This window comes from Rosa rugosa, chromosome 7 (genome assembly GCF_958449725.1).
Source record: "Rosa rugosa chromosome 7, drRosRugo1.1, whole genome shotgun sequence".
In the NCBI taxonomy this organism is placed as follows: Eukaryota; Viridiplantae; Streptophyta; class Magnoliopsida; order Rosales; family Rosaceae; genus Rosa; species Rosa rugosa.
In genome coordinates, this window is record NC_084826.1 from 21,326,906 (window position 1) to 21,345,302 (window position 18,397).

General features: G+C 36.6%; 4 protein-coding genes across 11 annotated transcripts; 2 read left to right on the plus strand and 2 right to left on the minus strand.

Moving 5' to 3' along the window:
- The first annotated feature begins 1,814 nt into the window (after nucleotides 1–1,814).
- Nucleotides 1,815–2,147, plus strand: LOC133723038 (uncharacterized). Its single transcript, XM_062149876.1, has one exon. It carries the CDS (start codon nucleotides 1,815–1,817, stop codon nucleotides 2,145–2,147), a length of 333 nt encoding a protein of 110 aa, XP_062005860.1.
- A 1,364-nt stretch (nucleotides 2,148–3,511) lies between these two features.
- Nucleotides 3,512–5,010, minus strand: LOC133721382 (vegetative cell wall protein gp1-like). 2 transcript variants are annotated; one of them, XM_062147974.1, is made up of 3 exons: nucleotides 4,368–5,010; nucleotides 4,143–4,286; nucleotides 3,512–3,986 (listed from the first exon to the last, which is right to left on the minus strand). In XM_062147974.1, the coding sequence occupies exons 1-3, from the start codon at nucleotides 4,812–4,814 to the stop codon at nucleotides 3,963–3,965; spliced, it is 615 nt and encodes a 204-aa protein (XP_062003958.1). In that variant the 5' UTR covers nucleotides 4,815–5,010; the 3' UTR covers nucleotides 3,512–3,962. The 2 variants fall into 2 exon arrangements, with proteins under 2 accessions (XP_062003958.1, XP_062003959.1); XM_062147975.1 differs by having other exon boundaries at nucleotides 3,512–3,972; nucleotides 4,368–4,990.
- A 2,914-nt stretch (nucleotides 5,011–7,924) lies between these two features.
- On the minus strand, nucleotides 7,925–12,201 carry LOC133721651 (probable apyrase 4). 5 transcript variants are annotated; one of them, XR_009852289.1, is made up of 7 exons: nucleotides 11,759–12,201; nucleotides 11,567–11,664; nucleotides 11,173–11,369; nucleotides 10,962–11,070; nucleotides 9,869–9,977; nucleotides 8,422–8,929; nucleotides 7,925–8,144 (listed from the first exon to the last, which is right to left on the minus strand). XR_009852289.1 is itself a non-coding variant. In XM_062148330.1 (5 exons), exons 1-5 carry the CDS (start codon nucleotides 11,778–11,780, stop codon nucleotides 8,920–8,922), a joined length of 369 nt encoding a protein of 122 aa, XP_062004314.1. In that variant the 5' UTR covers nucleotides 11,781–12,188; the 3' UTR covers nucleotides 7,925–8,919. The 5 variants fall into 5 exon arrangements, 1 of the variants encoding a protein (XP_062004314.1); XR_009852290.1 differs by having other exon boundaries at nucleotides 10,962–11,006; nucleotides 11,759–12,199; XR_009852287.1 differs by lacking the exon at nucleotides 10,962–11,070 and having other exon boundaries at nucleotides 11,173–11,302; nucleotides 11,759–12,188.
- A 155-nt stretch (nucleotides 12,202–12,356) lies between these two features.
- On the plus strand, nucleotides 12,357–16,172 carry LOC133721650 (metal tolerance protein 4-like). Of its 3 annotated transcripts, XM_062148327.1 has the most exons (9): nucleotides 12,357–12,499; nucleotides 12,570–12,677; nucleotides 13,413–13,668; nucleotides 14,036–14,208; nucleotides 14,416–14,614; nucleotides 14,767–14,945; nucleotides 15,086–15,236; nucleotides 15,367–15,500; nucleotides 15,754–16,172. In XM_062148327.1, the coding sequence occupies exons 3-9, from the start codon at nucleotides 13,470–13,472 to the stop codon at nucleotides 15,931–15,933; spliced, it is 1,215 nt and encodes a 404-aa protein (XP_062004311.1). In that variant the 5' UTR covers nucleotides 12,357–12,499; nucleotides 12,570–12,677; nucleotides 13,413–13,469; the 3' UTR covers nucleotides 15,934–16,172. The 3 variants fall into 3 exon arrangements, with proteins under 3 accessions (XP_062004311.1, XP_062004310.1, XP_062004313.1); XM_062148326.1 differs by having other exon boundaries at nucleotides 12,357–12,677; XM_062148329.1 differs by having other exon boundaries at nucleotides 12,357–12,677; nucleotides 15,661–15,799.
- Nucleotides 16,173–18,397: the final 2,225 nt, after the last annotated feature.

Below are 18,397 nucleotides of genomic sequence, written 5' to 3' on the forward strand. Positions count from 1 at the left end.
TGTCTTATTCAATGAATTATTGTAGCTAATTAAGTTGAGAGCCAAATTGGGAGCATATGGCGAAAGAGTGTTCTAGCATAGAAGAGAATTCACGAACAATTTCATAAGATTCTAACCTGAAATAAATTAAAGAGATTTCGCCTAGGATATGTTGGGCACGGTGGTAACATCGGGGTCGCGGTCAGCTACCAATATATCATACCAACGATAATGGAGTTTGAAAACACCTACTTGGAGCCTAAAAATAGGTAATTATTGCGGTTTTGGTTTCATGTTTCAAAAACGCAATTGATGTCTTATTCAATGAATTATTATAGCTAATTAAGCTGAGAGCCAAATTGGGAGCATTTGACAAAAGAGTGTTCTAGCATGGAAGAGAATTCACGAACAATTTCATAAGATTCTAACCAGAAATAAAAGAGATTTCACCAGAGATGTGGTGGGGCACGGTGGTAACTTCGGGGTCGCCGTCAGCTACCAATTAGACTAATTGACTGAGACTACATGAGAGTGATTGATTGAGAGAGATGAGAAGGAAGCTAAAAAGAATTGAGAGAGACGCGAAGGAAGCCAAATAGAAAAAGAATTCGAGTTAAACCTACATTGAAAAATGGTACTTTGGGTACTGTAAATGTCTTGAAATTAGAAAAATATATGTAGGGTGAACAAAATAATTAATAGGTGGCAATAGCCATACCCTTTTTTGTTTTAGCATCTTGACCAAAATATCAAATAGTGGATAAGATTAACAGATAAAATTGACGCAATGACTAAAGTAAAAGACAGTATCAAAATTGAGTAACTAAAGTGATATATATATATATATATATATATATATATATATATATATATATATATATATATATATATATATATATATATATATATATTTGAAAAGTGAGTGGCCAACGTGTCGAATTATTCAAAGTTTAGTGACTATTTATGTAATTCTGTACTGAGATTTTCTACGAATTACTCTATTAATGGTAATATTGTTTTGATGAACTTGCAGTTTTGGCTTGCAATAAGGAATTCCAGAATTTGATGCAAGTCATGTAACATTGCGTCTCCTATCTAAGCCTATACTATTGTGTCCGATCCTATTACTCTTAAGAAACCCAACAGGTACTATTTTATTTTCGAGAAGTATATCGAATCGAACCAGAGTGGTATGGTAGGAGTGGGACTCTTAAGGGACCTGACCCCAAGCCAGCAATTTCAAGGTCTTCTTAAGGATTTGATGAGTATTTCATATTTAGGAATAAGAAATCTTGTAAATCAATTGAGTTTCTTGGTAATTTAATCTATTAATTATTTGATCTTCTTTATTTTGTTCATAGAAAATCCTTGTTTGGAAAATACACTACACTATTGTAATTCAAAAACGCTTATTTTTCAACAAAAATCTCAAGGCCTAGGACAAAACAAAATATGGGGACCTTTAAGGGAAATTTCCAAGTTGATTTTATCTCGCCAAAAAAAAAAATCCGAGTTATTTGGCTTATAGTCAAATCTAATGGAATAGGACTGCGATGGTTCCAACTCAGACAAATGAAGGGCACAGATCGATATTAAAATAGAAACTTAGAAATTAGAAACTTAACCTAAACGTACTCCACTGTAACCACTATTTGGACTTGAAAACGACGCTATATAATATATAATTACGTGATCATGATCAACTCTCATTCTCTCACCAGTACTCATTGGCTTCCATCACATTATTCTTTGGAAACCCTAACTCCATCGATCGCCAATCGTTTCTCTTACAAATTCCATAATCAATCTTTCCCAGCTTAAGATTACCAGACACCATGAGGTTCATGAATCCTACATCTCTTATCAACAAGCTAGGAAGAAGCCACTCCAAGAAGTCATACGAACGGTTAGTACATGCAGATGACCAGGTCGAGAGGTCCAAGAAGAAGCATGGTTCAGCTCCGAAAGGTTCTATAGATTTGTTTGTGGGCAAAGAGGAGAAGAAATACCCAGTTTCCCTCAAGTACTTTACACACCCAAAGCTCCAAGAACTCCTCAAGGAGTACCAAGAACCCGTGTTCGATCCAAGATTTGATGAGCCGATTGTGCTTGAATGTTCTACGGAGACCTTTGAGCAGTTGCTCCATTATATCTTCAAGACTCAATAAGGAGTATTAATTAGAATTTAATGTTTTCTTCAGTCTTTAATAGTCTGTACGTATTCAAGAACAACAAGTACTGTTGTAAATTAGATTCAGAAATTTTTTCCGCCATGGTTCTTTGGCTTTCATCACATTCTTCTTTGGAAACCCTAGCTCACTATGGTTTCTCTTTTGAATTCCATTCATCATCATTCCAAGCTAAGACTACCAGACTACATGATGTTCATGAATCCTGCATGTCTTATCAAGAAGCTAGGCATATGATCGGTTGATACATGAAGATGACCATGTCAAGAGCTCCAAGAAGAAGCATGGATCAACTCCAAAAGTTTTTGTAGATTTGTTTGTGGGCAAAGAGGAGAAGAAATTCTCCTTTTCTGTCGAGTACTTTTTACACCCAAAGCTCCAAGAACTCCTCAAGGACTACCGAGAACCCGTATTCGAGCCAAGATGTGATGAGCCGATTGTGCTTGAATATTGTTCAACGGAGACCTTTGATCAATTACTCTATAATATCGCGATAGATATCGATAAGGAATATTAATCAGAATTTAAACCTTTTGTTCAGTTGTTCATATTATTTTCTCTATTTCAAAAATATTAAGTACTGTTGTAATTCAATTCCAATATCTATTTTTCTTTGCATGTTTAATTTGTAAAAAGGGATCAATCGAATTTCTAGGAAATTCAGTCTTTAACCCATGGGGAAGTATATAGTTACCAGTTGGTTAAATGCTATTAATGAGAATAGCACGTAATTCACTATTCTTAATTATAGTTCATCCTTTAATTAATTCGATGTGAAACCTAGAAACATTTCGAAGTTCATATTTCTACATATGAGTACCCTTTCATGTAATTAATCAAAATCATAACTATTTTTATTAATTAAAAATTCTTTTATGCACAAGTGGGGCAAGAAAAACAGCGACTTCAGCTGTTGATTTTTATATGTAATTCTCCGATTTTTTTTTTTTTTTTCCTTACAAAATCAACTTTCGTACCCATTCGAAGTATTGTGTCTAGAATCCTAGAGTGCTCTCTAGTTCTTCTCTTTCCCCAAGTAACCAGCGACGTCTTGCCTATAATTTTTGTCGTTTAATTTCTACCCCGGGTTTGAAGGGTAGCATATGTGGAAACACGAAGGTCTTATCAGTGGTTCTAGCAATTGGCCCGCTTGGAGGTTCTTGGCTTAACACACCATGCGGTGAAGCTGACTAATTGTTTTGGGCTGCTACAACCATTACGAGCTTGGGCCCAACTTTAGGAAGATCGTACGGGCCTGACTCGGCCTTGCACTTTATGTAATGCTTAAAAAATTATTGCTAGCTCAACCAAAATTTTTAAGCTTCTCAACGTACAAATTCAGATATGAGCCAAAGGCAATCAATCAATCTTGATGACACTACTACAATTATTGGCAATGGCCACATACACATTCGTGATATATTTGGGCCAAAGGACACACATGTGCGTGTCAATAGGTAATTGCCACGCTGCAGCCACTTTTTTTTGGGTCAGTGCCCTGTAGAGGGGTTGCTTTCCCCTTAATTGTCTCAGTTTTGCTGAGCGTGGCTTCTTTGCAATTCTGACATGGTGGGACCAACGGGTAGGAATCAGAGTCAGAGTTTCAATTGCTTTTTTTTTTTTTCCCGGTCAACAATTGCTTCTATTCATGGTCCAGTATCCAGTCATATTGCTTCTTTGCAGTTCCGGAATTGAAATTGATCAGATTCTTGATATTATTCATTTTATTTCAACTTTCTGGGGATCGATTGCTGAAATCAACTTAGGTTCAATCACTGCCATGGTTTCAGCCTCCTACTCAGTGCTGAAATTGGGGATCTTGGATTAGAGATGATAGGCATAGACCCATACAAAATTCAATCAATAAGCCATAACCAGAAAACCATAGACAACAAAAATCATCCAATTTTTCTCCCGCATATATATCGAATAGAGCCATCAAAGAAAATAAAATAACAAACACTAAAATGGTACCTGATTGTGTTGTCGCTGGAGCTTCTCCATGGTCTCGGGTTGAAGCACGAGGAACGAATTTTGATGGTCGATGGCTTCTTTCATCCGAGGTGATTCGCAACCTCGCTCTCTACAAACACAGTATGAAATCTCTTCAATCCCTTGCTGCAAAGAAAAACCACAATCACATAAGAAATAAAGAAATCACAATCCCTAATTCAAAAATAGAGGGTAGGTTATACATACTAACACACCCCGACGGAGGTGAGGAAGACGACGAAGACGCTGAGGCCGACGAGGCCCATTAGGGTTTGGGTGTCGGAGAAAGTCTGGCCGAAGATAACGAGGGGCTGATCGGAGGGGCGGAAGAGGTAGAGGAAGAGCCAGGCGGCGAGGAGGCCGAGGGAGAAGGGGTGGGTGAAGAGGGAGACGGTGATGATGAGGGCGACGACGGCGAGGTAGTTGACGCGGACGCGGAGAAGGACTCGGGCTTGGCGAAGGCGGAGCGGTCGGCAAGCTCGGCCCAGGGGCGGCGCTGGGAGAGGCTGTTGCGGACGGTGTCGGTGATGTGGTTGATGAAGGCGCGGAAGGCCAGGGTGGCGATCCGAGGCTGGGAGGCCTGGGACTCGATGGATCCGGCGGCGGCGACAGAGGTGGTGGAGATCGGGAGGACGGGGGGACGGTGGTTGACATTGTCGGTGGATCGGGATCTGAAATTCTATCAAGTATTTTTGTGAAGATCTGGAGAGAGCTTTTTGGGTTTATAAGGGAATTTGTGATTGAAGAATCGGAGGAAGGTCGATGGAAATAGACGCAGTAAGACGAGAGAGAGAGAGAGAGAGAGAGAGAGAGAGAGAGAGAGAGAGAGAGAGAGAGAGAGAGAGAGAGAGAGAGATGGTTTATTTTTCCAGAAGAAGAGAAGGAGATAAGAGTCTGAGAGAAAGAAGAGAAAGAGATAAGGGCGTACAGAAAAGAAGACCCAAAAACATATTAAATAATTGGTTTAAATAAAAAAAAAATTAAATAATTAGGGACCCATGTTTTTTGTTTGTCGGTTGAGGATATAGACACCAACATTGAATATAAAAGTGGGTATGAGGTCTATATCCACAATTTTTTAATTATGTGGCAATATGTGTGTGGCCTTTGCCCACATGTGTTGTGGTGTGAGAATGGAGCTTTAAGTTCTGGACATTTAATCATTTTTTATGAGAATGTTTATGACTACTTGGCCAATGACTACTTTTGTCTGAATTTTTGGACCGAGATTCTGGTTACTCTATTATAAGCTAGTATAAAGATGAATTTGTCTGTGGCCTTGCTGCTAATGGAAAGTTTTCCATTAAGTCAGCAACTTGGTTACAATGTGATCCTTCTTCCTCTTTCTCGAGTGTCAACATCATGAATGCAATGGTTCAAACACTCAATGGTTCGTGCGTCTATGCTGGGTGCAGTGATTAGTCTGGCTATGCTGAGATACACTGCATGGGTGTGTGTGTTGGTTCTATTGACGTCTTCCACTCAAAAAAAAAAAAAAAAAAAAAAAAACATCATGAATGCAAGTTGGCAACTTAATATCACCCACCCACCCCAAAAAAAAAAAAAAAAAACCAAAAAGTTAAGATCTTTAGTTGACTTCTCATTAGGGGGAAATTGAAAACTAGGACAACAATTGCTCGTTATACTAATAATTTTGATACTTCTTGTGCTCTCTGTAGCTCTAGAGTAGAAGAGTACTTAAACCATTTGTTTCTTTCCTACTCATTTGCCTTAAACTTTTGGAATTTGGCTGGTGTGAATACTGCAAATTTTCATTTGCCTCAGATGACTGGCTTCTTTCTTGGTTTAAAAAAGGCTTTCTTAAGCCTAAGACTGAAAAAATTTTGCTGCTTTGTTGGAAGATCTTGGAAGCGAGGAATAATCTCATCTTCAATCATATTCCTCCTTCTCCAGCTTTTGTTGTCCACTCTGCTGCTGCTTATGGTAGCAACTACAGAGCTTGAAAGAATCATTCAAATGTCATTCTCCAATCTGCTGGTCCCCTCCCCCAGAGCACTTCACAAAATTGAATTTCGATGGTTCAGTCATCAATAAGAAAGAGGCTGTTGCTAGCTTTATCATCAGAGATCCTAATGGCTCCTCTATAATTGCTTGTTCCCGAAAGATTGGTCACTCTAATGTTGTTATTGTAGAGTGCAGTGCTGTGAGAGATGGTTTAGTTTAAGCATACTCCGAACTTATTATTGACTCCATCAACAAGACTTGTGATCTCTCTTGGCGCATCCTTGCTTTGGTCAAAGACATTCAAACTATTGCAAGAAACTTCAACAGTATCTCTTTCAAGCATCTTCACAGTGAAGCAAATTTTGTGGCTGATGATGTGACCTCCCTTAGCCATGCGAACCAGAATGCCAGCATTACACAACTTGCAAATCATCTGATACTCAAACGGTCCCTGTGATTTGCAAATCATAATTTGATCAGATGTCCCGGATGTGACGTATTATTTTGAAAATTCTTCTAGAAACAAGCCCTTTTTTCGATCCCCATCTAGGATGAAAATTACACATGTAAGCTTTCCAATTTTTTTTCCCTTCTACAACCATTGTACCATCTTATAATTACGGGAGTGAAATTCACACTCCTTTCCCTTTTAGATTGAAATTCTTATAAAAATATAAAACTGAATTATTAAAGACAAAATTTAAATTACTAAAAAATAAAATATGGAATGCGGATTATAAATTGCAACTTTCACTCCCCTATAATTATACACTAGCGTATAAGCCTGCGCTATGCTGCGGGTTGTTTTTCATCATGAATTTTCGAAGAAACGTTACTGGATGTTTAAACGAAGCTGGTATTCTAACCAAAATTGTGTATTTACATTTTCCGAAAATAGTTACTCTAACCAAAGTTGTTCTTTAAAAATAACAAAAGTGGTTAATTCTAACAAAAATATCCTACATTTCCAGTTTGAGCTAACTACTTTACATTAGTTCTTCCGATCTCTCGTCAGTTATTTAGTCCTTTGTTGACGCATCTTCCGTGGTAGTGAGTAGCTCATTTGTGATTTGATCTGAAGGGTTGTCACTGAAATGTATGAAAGTTATGTAAGTAGTAATGACTTTTAAAAGTTGCAGACACTCGGAAGGCAGTTCATATAACAGAAAATGTTGCTTTGAAAGTGTCTTCAAAGCAGAACTTTAAACAATATGCTGAAGAACAAAGTGTCTAGAAATACTGTGTTCATTAGTTCACAGATATAGATAATAGAAAATAAAAACTCAATTAACCTTCTTATTAGGCAGTATGAAAAATAGTTGGATGAAGTACATTAACAACATATATTCTCAAAGATTTAAACATCGAGTTAAATACTAATCAAAACTGTGAACATCAAATCGAGAAATGTACACTAAAGCTAACATCAAAACCCCAAAAAAAATAATAAAAAAAATAAAAAATAAACTACCTTCCAGATCTAGAGACTAGGGGTGGGCACGGTTCGGGCCAGCTTGGTTTTGGACCCAACCCGTTTTCGAACCGCCCATTTCGGTTGGCCCAAATCTCAAACTGCGGCCCGATTCATTTTCAGATGGGCCGATATGTTCAGTTGGGCCGAAAAAGCTGTTCGGTCCAGTTCGGTTTCGGGTTTTTTTTAATGGGCCTAATTAATATATTTTTTTATAACTTTATTTTAACCAATTGTCCAAATCCAGTCCCAGTTTCATATTTAGTTAACAGATTTAAGCCCAATTGTTGCTACATATTTAATAGTTGTAGAATTCAATTAACACCAATTCTTCAACCTAATTCATATGAACAATAACCAATTTGGGAAAACTAACAAGAACCGAAGAACTTATTACAGATCAAATAAATCAAAGTGCCATAGTTAATTAATTAAAACAAAAACAACAAAAGATTAAATGATCGATGATAGTGTTTCAATTCCCAGCTTCATTTCTCTTGGCTCCGGCAGATGAACACCACTGCAGATACCTCTGAAAACCACCGATCCTAGTTTACAAATCAAGATACAAAAGTATGAGAACATAAAATTTCAGATCATGATCTCAATAGCCTAATAATCAAATCCTTAATCGAACACAAGCAATAGCGTAATATTCAAAGCCTAAATCGAAGACATGCAATATCGGAATCAGAACACTAAATCCATAATTCATTCAGTCAATAGCATACAAATCAAACCCAAATTCTTAGAAAGAAAACACCATATTCATTCAATCAAAACCCATATCTATACCCAATTTATACTAAAAAAATAGAAACTTACCAATAGATTTGTATGAAACCTGACACTCTTATTGATGATCGATAAATCATGCACAAACAAAAATGCAGATTGAATTCTTGTTGTCGAATACAGATTGAGTGAGGTTGTTGTGATTAGAGGGGGTTGGTGAGAGAAATCGAGAATGAGAGGGTGAGAGAGAGTGCGGCTGCAGAGAAAAAAAAAAGTGACTGAAATGGAATAAAGAGTTAGGGTTAGAGTATATATACTACTTGACCTGGTCAAGTTGACTACAAAAGGGGAAATGTAGATATAATAATAATAATTCGGTGGATCGGTTTCAATCCGGTCGGTGCAAATGGCAAACCCAATTCTGATCCGAAGTAAAACGGTGCGGGTCGGTTACGTCTTCTTCAGTTGTTTTTTCATTTCGGTTCGGTATCCGACCCGTTTTTGCTGGTCGGATCGGCCGGTTTTTCAAGTTCGAGTCGGTTTCTGCCTAGCCCTACTAAAGACAATCCATCCTTAAAAAACTTCTCGCTAGTTCCACCTGAGAAAAGAAAAGATGACCGTCATTATTCGTGAATGAAATGCAATCTTAAATGGAAAAGAAGTGGTTTATTCATGAACAATCTAAACTGAATAGAGACACGATAAAATTATTAAAAGAGAATGAGACCAGGGTATATTGTACGACACAAACTGTGATTAAGTTTGGCAAAAACCGAGTTCATTTGCCTACTTATGCTATGATCTTTATTACTAAAGACACAGGTTGGCTTATAAACAGTGAAATTTTTTATAATTGGCTTAATTATTTTGTGATTTCATTCAGATGGGGAGGAGAAGATCTTATAGTTGGTTTTAACCTAACCATTGCAAAAAAAAAAAAAAAAAAAAAACAAATGAAATAAAAATAACAGATCAGCAGGCATAATGAAAAAAGATTGCTATCTTTTTTTTTTTTTTTTTACTTTGTCAAAGAGAACCCAAAGGCTTCCTAGGCCCAAGGTAAACCCCTTCGGCGCATGTGAAATGTTCTAACTGTGCATTGCAGCACAGTGCCTGGCCACTTTGACAGTTTCGGGGTTCGAACCTAGGTTAGGGAGCACACCCAACTAGGCAAGAACCACTAGGCCACTTGCAGTGGTTAAGAATTAAGATTGCTATCTTACATGACAGTATGCTACAGGTAAAATGTAGTAATATAAATAGAAAAATACTTGAAAGAAATATGTCAAGTAAATATATACAAAATTTTTTATCTGTAATTAAGTAGATAGAAAGGGAAAGGCATATCATTGAGGAAAATATTAGCAACTAAAAAGATCTAAATTTTAAATGGCTTGTCTTTCAATTAGAATTTGCTTCTCAACCTTTACCATTAGATATAAATTACCAAGATGCTCAACAGATACTCTGATTTTAATAATCTCTTTCACATTGGCTTGACTTCATATTAATTATAATGACGTTAATAGTGCATCACCTCATGATGTGCAACAATCTTATCATCCACAACAAAATCATCTTCAATTCATATAGACTGCTCTCTTCCCTGGCCGAAAGCATAGACCCAATCCCCTTATTCCTGTTCCCTACATTTACATACAAGAATTTGTCAGAAAGAAATCAACAAACATCGACATTTCGTACAACAATCTAGAAGCATTCAAAATCTCCAAATCCAAAGAATCAATAGAGATTTGATACAAACAACCAATAAAGAGATGTAAGCCATAGTGGTATAAAGAAAAGTAGTCAAAGATAACAGACAGAGGTAGACATAAGCAAAGAGGATTGCCCAGACCTCAAAAACCATATAACGTTAGATTGAACATAAGAGAGCATTAATAGAAAGACTAGATCATGCAAACTTGAAGTCAGGTTGTTCAACCATTTATGAAATAAACAGAAGGCAAATACAATTAACAAAAAATAAATATGGTGCAGTAAAATGACTAAAATCATACAGCCACAAAAAGCATAATCTTATACAGAATGCAGAATTCAATAAGAAGAACATCTTACTGATCTTAGATACATGTTTAGATCACTTTGTCTCATTTAACAACAATAAATATGAAGCACCAGTAGTTTATGTACTCTGAATACTCTATATTGATCTGCATATTTATTCCAGAAGAAAACAACTTGTAGCTTTCATAACAAATTATAATGCGCTAATCACAATTCATTGTTTTGCTATAAGTCTCTGGATATATATAGTATGATGCATGAAAAATAATAATAAAAAAATTTCTAAACCAAAAAAAGAAAAAGAAAAATTCACAATGTGGCAAAAATTGAAAACCCATCTTCAAAACTCTTGGAACCTGGGATTATGGTCCTATTCATCCCATCTCCAACCAACATTATATTAACTTTTCTCTTGAGACTTCAGTCTCATCATAAACCCTAGCATTCATTCTAATCACAAATCTGTACTAACTATTATTAGCTTAGAAAACAAATACTGATATTGACATGGATTTTTTAAGAGTATAGGGTTCAGGAGTCAATTTGTGATATTGAATTCATGCAATTATAGGAGACCATATTTCAGAAATTTTTACACTTACATATTCAGTACATTCAACCAAACCAAACCATTAGCAGCAGCAACCCTAGAAATCCCAAACAGCCAAGAAATCTGAGTAGGTTTGGGCAGAAATCAAAACATGCATGCACCTAAAGAGAGACGATTGATGACTTCTAGCAACATGTTTAAGGCTTCAAGCAACACATAATTGAAGTAGAAAAGAATATAATTCTGCAGTAAAATGAGTATACCTTTCATCATCCAAAGAGATTCCAAGACTGTCCTGAAGTAAGGCAACAGAATATGCTGAAGAGAAGCAATACTGCAGCAAAGCTTCTTCATCAAATGCTTGATATCTCTTCTTTCACTTTGACCAATCCTCTTCACAGAATTGTTGTCCAGCAATCATCAGATTAGAAAGAAATGCCCTTGGGCCCAAACCAAAGAACTAAGCAAGCAGTAAAAAAAGGGAGGGCGTAAGAAACACAATATTAAATGCATCTGTTGAGTTAGTGTATACATTCTTAACAGAAACAAATAATACATATCTCATTGTTACCTCCCCCAAAGGAACATTACATCAAAATTGCTAAACAAATTAATACTTAATAAACTGATGATGCTGAAGCGTGGAGAGGACAAAACCTTGAATGTGTGAAAGAAATTTTCTGTAGCAAGAAACTTCCCCTGAGGCTTTGGTGTGAAAGTTGATCCTATACTGCAGGGTTGATAGAAACATTTTTCTGATACCAGGCAAAGAGATAATCATTGTCACAACAAAGCGAAAAGGAAATCTATTGCACACAAATATGGCAGTACAGTGAAGGAGAGTATAACCTTTTCCTTTTTGCAACATCATGATAGATCAATGGCCTTCAAGGAAAGTAGCTGCAAGAGTCTCTCAGGCTCCGAATTCTTCAGACTATTTACAAATCAGTTCAGGGTAAAAAGGAAAAGGAAAATTTACATGCTTTGCGGGCTCATTCTATGCCTTCCTCACAATACTCAGAATGTTCAATTACACGGTCAGATCAAGCGGATACGGAATTCACAAACAGAAAGCAAAGCGACCAAGGACGAAGACTGAATGTGAAATCCTTGCATATGTATTCAATCAACTACTAAGCATACAACATCCACAAAAATCAAAAATAAGCCGCACCTATTGTTTCTTCGCTCTCAGAGTTGGCAGTGTCAGACTCTCTATCTCTCTCTCTCTCTCTCTCTCGATCAGTGTCTCTGGAACTCTCCATCGGCCTTATCCGCAAAAGTCAGAACAATGGCAAAACGGTGGTTGACGCAAGTGGCAAGGCAAAAGCGACACTCCACTTTAGTATATTAAGAATGAGATATTAGACCACCACCAAACGACAAAGCATAGCCTAATGCGTGAATATAGTAGGACAGAAAACCAAAATATCAAGCAATTGCCAAAAGTGTAATGCATGCATTCATGGGCTTCTTGCAGTCAGCAGCTAGCACATAGTTCGATAAAGGCCAATCCCATGGGCTATCGATCGGAACTTTAGCCACCATCCCTTTCTCCAGATCTTCGATCATATCTATCCAGACTCTACAGTAACCGACTTAATTGTTCTTTGTAGCTAGCGTGTTATTATATATATGACCATCTCTTAATTAATTGTAGGAAGATCTATACCTGAACTAAGTGGCCGGCTGGCTAATAGAAGTGGAAAGCATCCAAAAGGCGATCGATAGCATAGATAAGAAGCAAGGTCAGAGGAACGATCCGAAGGTATGTTAGTTACTTCATTTTACTCAACTTATATGGATCATTTTACTTAAACTTACATGGATTCTATATATAGGAGCTTTTTATTAGCTTACGTAATACCTTGTTCACCAACCTAGTTTGCGTGCTGATCTTCAAGACTATGTCTCTCTCTTCTTCTTTATGCATGAGAAAAAGTTTCGGTGAAATTGTCAAACCACAGCTCTTATAATTTAGACACTGTATGTTTCTGGTAATGCCTTCTTAGTTTCAGCACCTAAACCCATGGGTCGACTCATGACTCCTAGTTTGTGGCGGTATCGATCGACCTTAATCTGTGGCCGATGAGTTCGGTTACACCTTAAACTTTTCACTTGATTATTATAACACTATTCTATATTTGGAAAACAAGTATTTTTTAAGAGTAGCATCTCCAATGGTGAAGTACGACTTGGAGAGCCAACTCTATAGTTGCCCGATGAGGCTGAGTTTCTCAAAGTTGCTTCAATTAATGGCAAAAGTGCTACAATTTTTACTACTCTTTTTGGTTGGCCTTTTCACCTTCACTCAACTAGTGTTTCTCATGAAATGAGTTCATGTCATGTGTTGCTATATATATATTCTCAAAATTGATATCGTGTTTGAGATTCATTGAAATGACACCTATCTTTACACATAAGAGTAGCGGGAAAAAGCTCAGTTGTTGTTTGGCTCATAATCTTCTTCAAATTTCTATTTATTGGTTTCTTGTGGTTCTAGACTTGTAGGATCAAACATTGGTAGTTCTTGACTTTTGAGTAAGGTCCCTTTGAGTAAATGGAGGGAGGTTTGAAAACGAAACTGTTGCTAAGTGAAGGTGAAAAGCCCAACCAAAATGAGTTACTGCAAGACCGGAACACAGTTACTGCTCTCAGATGTGATTTCTTCTCCAACTTACCAGACAAAGTTCGGTCTGGCTTTGATCCCGAGGCCCCTTTTCATCTAAACCTCTCTAAAACTACTGGCTTGATAAAAGGTAACTCAGAAACTAACTATTTCTTTCTTGATTTGATCCGATCATTTTATTAATCTTGGTGGTTGGCCTGTCTCTTTGTTTGTCAATATTTTTATTAGAACCTTTTTCAAATCTCAGTTTCAGGTATATATGATGATAAAATAGATTTTTTATATATTTATTTATCAAGATGATATAGATGAAGTAACCTTCAATTGGGCAAGGCCTATTTTCACTAAACATAGTAAGCATTAGTACTGATTGGTTCAAAAGTATAGAGATCGATCTGGAAACTTTGTTCTTCATTGGTTATTAGGTTTACTCTAATATATATATATATATATATATATACTATTTCTATGTTTTTCTTAGTTCCTTTTTGTATCAGGGGAGAAGGAATACTATGAGAAACAATTTGCCACCTTAAGGTCTTTTGAGGAAGTTGACTCTCTAGAGTCACCCAATGTGATTGATGCTGAGCAAGATCGAAAAGAACAAGCCCAACATGAGAGAGCAATGAAAATTTCTAATTTGGCAAATGCCCTTCTGCTTGCTTTAAAGGTTACATACTTTCATGATCAAGTATATTAAGTTTACTTTTCTCAGTTTTCTGTGATCATACCATATCTGGTGATGGAAACTGTCACACAAAATACGTCCATGCTTTTATCAATTTCATTACAATCATATATTAGTCACTGTAAACCTTTCTTTGCAGTGTGTGATTGCAGCGTGAAACCCTTGTAATTGTTTGTAGTGATAATGCAGATATATGCTACACTGAAGAGTGGATCCTTAGCTATTGCAGCTTCAACTCTAGATTCTTTGCTAGATGTTATGGCTGGTGGTATACTTTGGTTCACACACTTGTCTATGAAAAACATAAATATCTACAAGTATCCTATCGGAAAGTTGAGAGTGCAACCAGTAGGCATTGTCATATTTGCAGCTGTCATGGCTACTCTTGGTATGTAAGTGTGTGATCGATCGAACCTTTATTTATATTAATTTTAGGAAGTAGACCGCTTATGTACTTGTAGCAGAAATGGATAATGGAAATGTTTTCAATCATATATGGGATCAAAATACTTTCTGTAAATATAATTCATGCCATTGCAGGCTTTCAAGTTCTTGTCCTGGCCTTAAAACAACTTATCGAAGACACACCCTCCGAAAAGATGACTTCAGAAAAGTTGATCTGGTTGTATGCAATCATGCTGATAGCTGCTGGCGTCAAACTTGTTCTTTGGTGGTACTGTAGAAGCTCGGGAAACACAATCGTCCGTGCCTATGCCAAGGTTTATCGTTGCTACATGAAATTTATAGTACATGCTAACTTCATATGCCATCTATCATCTTCTTTTATGCTTCATATGCCATATGAAATTTATAACACATGCTAACTTAATTCACTACTCTTGCTGATGATGATTACCAGGATCATTACTTTGATGTGGTCACAAATGTGGTTGGCTTGGTTGCTGCTGTTCTTGGAGACGAATTCTATTGGTGGATAGATCCAGTTGGTGCTATCATCCTCGCATTCTATACAATTTCTAATTGGTCCGGAACTGTCCTAGAAAATGCAGGTCTCTTTCCCTCTCTCTCTCTCTCTCCCTCTCCCTCCCCCTCCCCCCCCCCCATGTGGCAGCATAAGCTGCAACGATTTTGCTGTTGGACCACTAATGTACTGGTACTATTGATTTTTCCCACATATAGTCTCTTTGGTTGGACAATCAGCTCCACCTGAAGTCTTACAGAAACTCACATATCTCATCCTAAGGCACCACAGTTTAATCAGACATGTCGACACAGTCAGGGCCTACACCTTTGGGGTTCTCTATTTTGTCGAGGTAGAATGCTCAACTGCTCAAGTATGTAGTTAAAAGTCCACTACAATATCAGATATATCCTGCCGTTTTCGTTTGGATTAGGCTTAAACAAAAACTTTCGGACGAACTTGATTTTAGTGTTTTACAAGTTTGGTTTGTGTTCGTGTAATCTATTTTACAGTTAAAAGATACCAAGATAGGAATAATTCAATCATTTCTGGACTGCGTTATGTCCCTGCATGACTGCTAACAGAACTATCATTTATAAAAGCAGGTTGACATTGACCTGCCCGAAGATTTGCCATTCAAAGAAGCACATGCAATTGGAGAATCATTGCAAATAAAGATCGAAGAGCTCCCTGAAGTCGAGCGGGCATTTGTTCATCTTGATTATGACTGTGATCACAAGCCAGAGCACTCTGTTCTAAGTAGGCTCCCCAACAGCCATCCTTGATAATGATTCAGAGTTTGCCATGAAATAATACTAGTACTTGTTTTTCTGTCAACTTGATTTGTACCATGAGGAAGTATCAAGAATTGAAACCTTACGTGTTAGAGAATGTGAGAAACATATATATATATATATATATATATATGGGGGCGGATCCGTGGCCACCTAAATTATAGTTAGGATTATACTCCAAATCTTGTCCATTAATTCTAATAACAATCAACGGTTGAGATTAAAGACAATTTATTAATTCTTTTTTAATAAATACAATATCTATTATATTAAGCAAATTCTTACTTCCCATGGTTAAATTTTTGAAAATCCTATTATGCCCTTTGTTAATTGAATTGTTTAGTAAATAAAAATTATATTATGAGGCTAAAATAGTAAATAAATCAAATCAGTTATTTTCCCAAGAAATAATAGCCAAAAAATAAGGAAAAAATGCCACGTTTTGAACCGTTATGCTGCCTTCAATTTTTTTTTTCTTAAAATTTCACTATTTTCCTTTTTTGTTATGAAAGCAAATTGGCAAGCGCGGAGCGCATGCCAAGAGACTAGTATAATGTTAATTCAAATAATTATGCATTAATATTTTTCTTTCTCTCTCCTTCTTTAAATTCTTCTTAATTAATATCTTTCATAACTACCTCGTTTTGGAATATCCAATAATTACCAAAATTAGGAATTCAACCAGTCTTCAGACCTATGACTATTATACTCCAAATCTTGTCCATTAATTCTAATAACAATCAACGGTTGAGATTAAAGACAATTTATTAATTCTTTTTTAATAAATACAATATCTTATATAATTAAGCCAATTCATGAAAGAATGGTTAAATTTTTGAACTGTCATATATGCCCTCACATAATATAGATATTAATAAATAAATTATTTCTATATGAGAATAAGATAGTCAATTAACTATATCATATTTCAAAAAATTGAAATAAATACCTTCTATGAAAAAAGAGAAACTTCTCCAAAATCAGAAGAGAAACTGCTGTAATTTTTTCAATTTAGAAAAATAAAAATAAAAGTCAATTAGCATGTGCGAAGCACATGTTAAGGGGCTAGTATAATGTTAATTCAAATAATTATGCATTAATATTTTTCTTTCTCTCTCTCCTTCTTTAAATTCTTCTTAATTAATATCTTTCATAACTACCTCGTTTTGGAATATCCAATAATTACCAAAATTAGGAATTCAACCCGTCTTCAGACCTATGACTATTAAAGATGTGTAGCCTCGGCTAAGAACAGGTCGAGTGTGATGTATCTCCTTTTGGATTTGAGTCTTTAGGTGGAAGTAGAGCTAGTAGTTATGGTTCTTGCATTGCACCGAGTTTCGAAAGAAGTGGTACATGACGTGGGCAGTTAAGTAAGCACTAACTTGTGAGAAAAATGAGCAGTTTTGATTGGAGAAATTGGTGATTAGTAGAGCCCTTGAGACACATTCGATTTAGAAAAGTTTTCTACAATATCATACTTATAGAAAGTTTTCCAGGGACAGTGCTAGTTAGTCAGTTTGAGATGTTATAAGTGTGGTCAATAGGGTAGTTATCAAAGGAGTTTCCCTAGTTGACTCGAAATGTCATTTCAAGGCTTGATCAAAGTTCTAGTTGGGTATCAGAGTGGCGAAGCGGAAGTGTAGTGGTCTCATAAACTACATGGAGTGATGTACGTGTCCCATAGTGGGGCTTGCGCAGGAATAGAAGGTAAATATATCGCTTGGGGAGACAGGAATGAGGAATCCACAAAAATGCTTTAGGACACAGTCAGGGCCTACACCTTTGGGGTTCTCTGTTTTGTCGAGGTAGAATGCTCAAGTACGTAGGTTTTTTTTTGTCATAAAGAGAAATCATTAAAGCCCAAAGGCAAAAGAGGGGCAACAAGGGCTGCCCAGCCCAAATCAAATAAAAACTAAACATTCCTTCATTCTGCTCTCTACACAAAGAAAGCATCGAACTCAGAAACCAAAAAGAGGAGCTCTGCGCAGAGCTCAAGTACGTAGTTAAAAGTCCACTACTTCATATATCCTTCCGTTTTCGCTTGGACTAGGCTTAAACAAAAACTTTCAGACCAACTTGATTTTCGTGTTTTACAAGTTTGGTTTGTGTTCGTGTAACAATGTTACAGTTAAAAGATCGGTACAAGAATAGTCTAGTCATTTCTGGACTGCGTTATGTCCCTGCATAACTGCTAACAGAACTATCATTTACAAAAGCAGGTTGACACTGAACTGCCCGAAGATTTGCCATTGAAAGAAGCACATGCAATTGGAGAATCATTGCAAATAAAGTTCGAAGAGTTCCCTGAAGTCGAGCAGGCATTTGTTCATCTTGATTATGAATATGATCACAAGCCAGAGCACTCTGTTTTAAGTAGGCTCCCCAACAGCCATCCTTGATAGTTGATTCAGAGTTTGCCATGAAATAATACTACTTGTTTTTCTGTTAACTT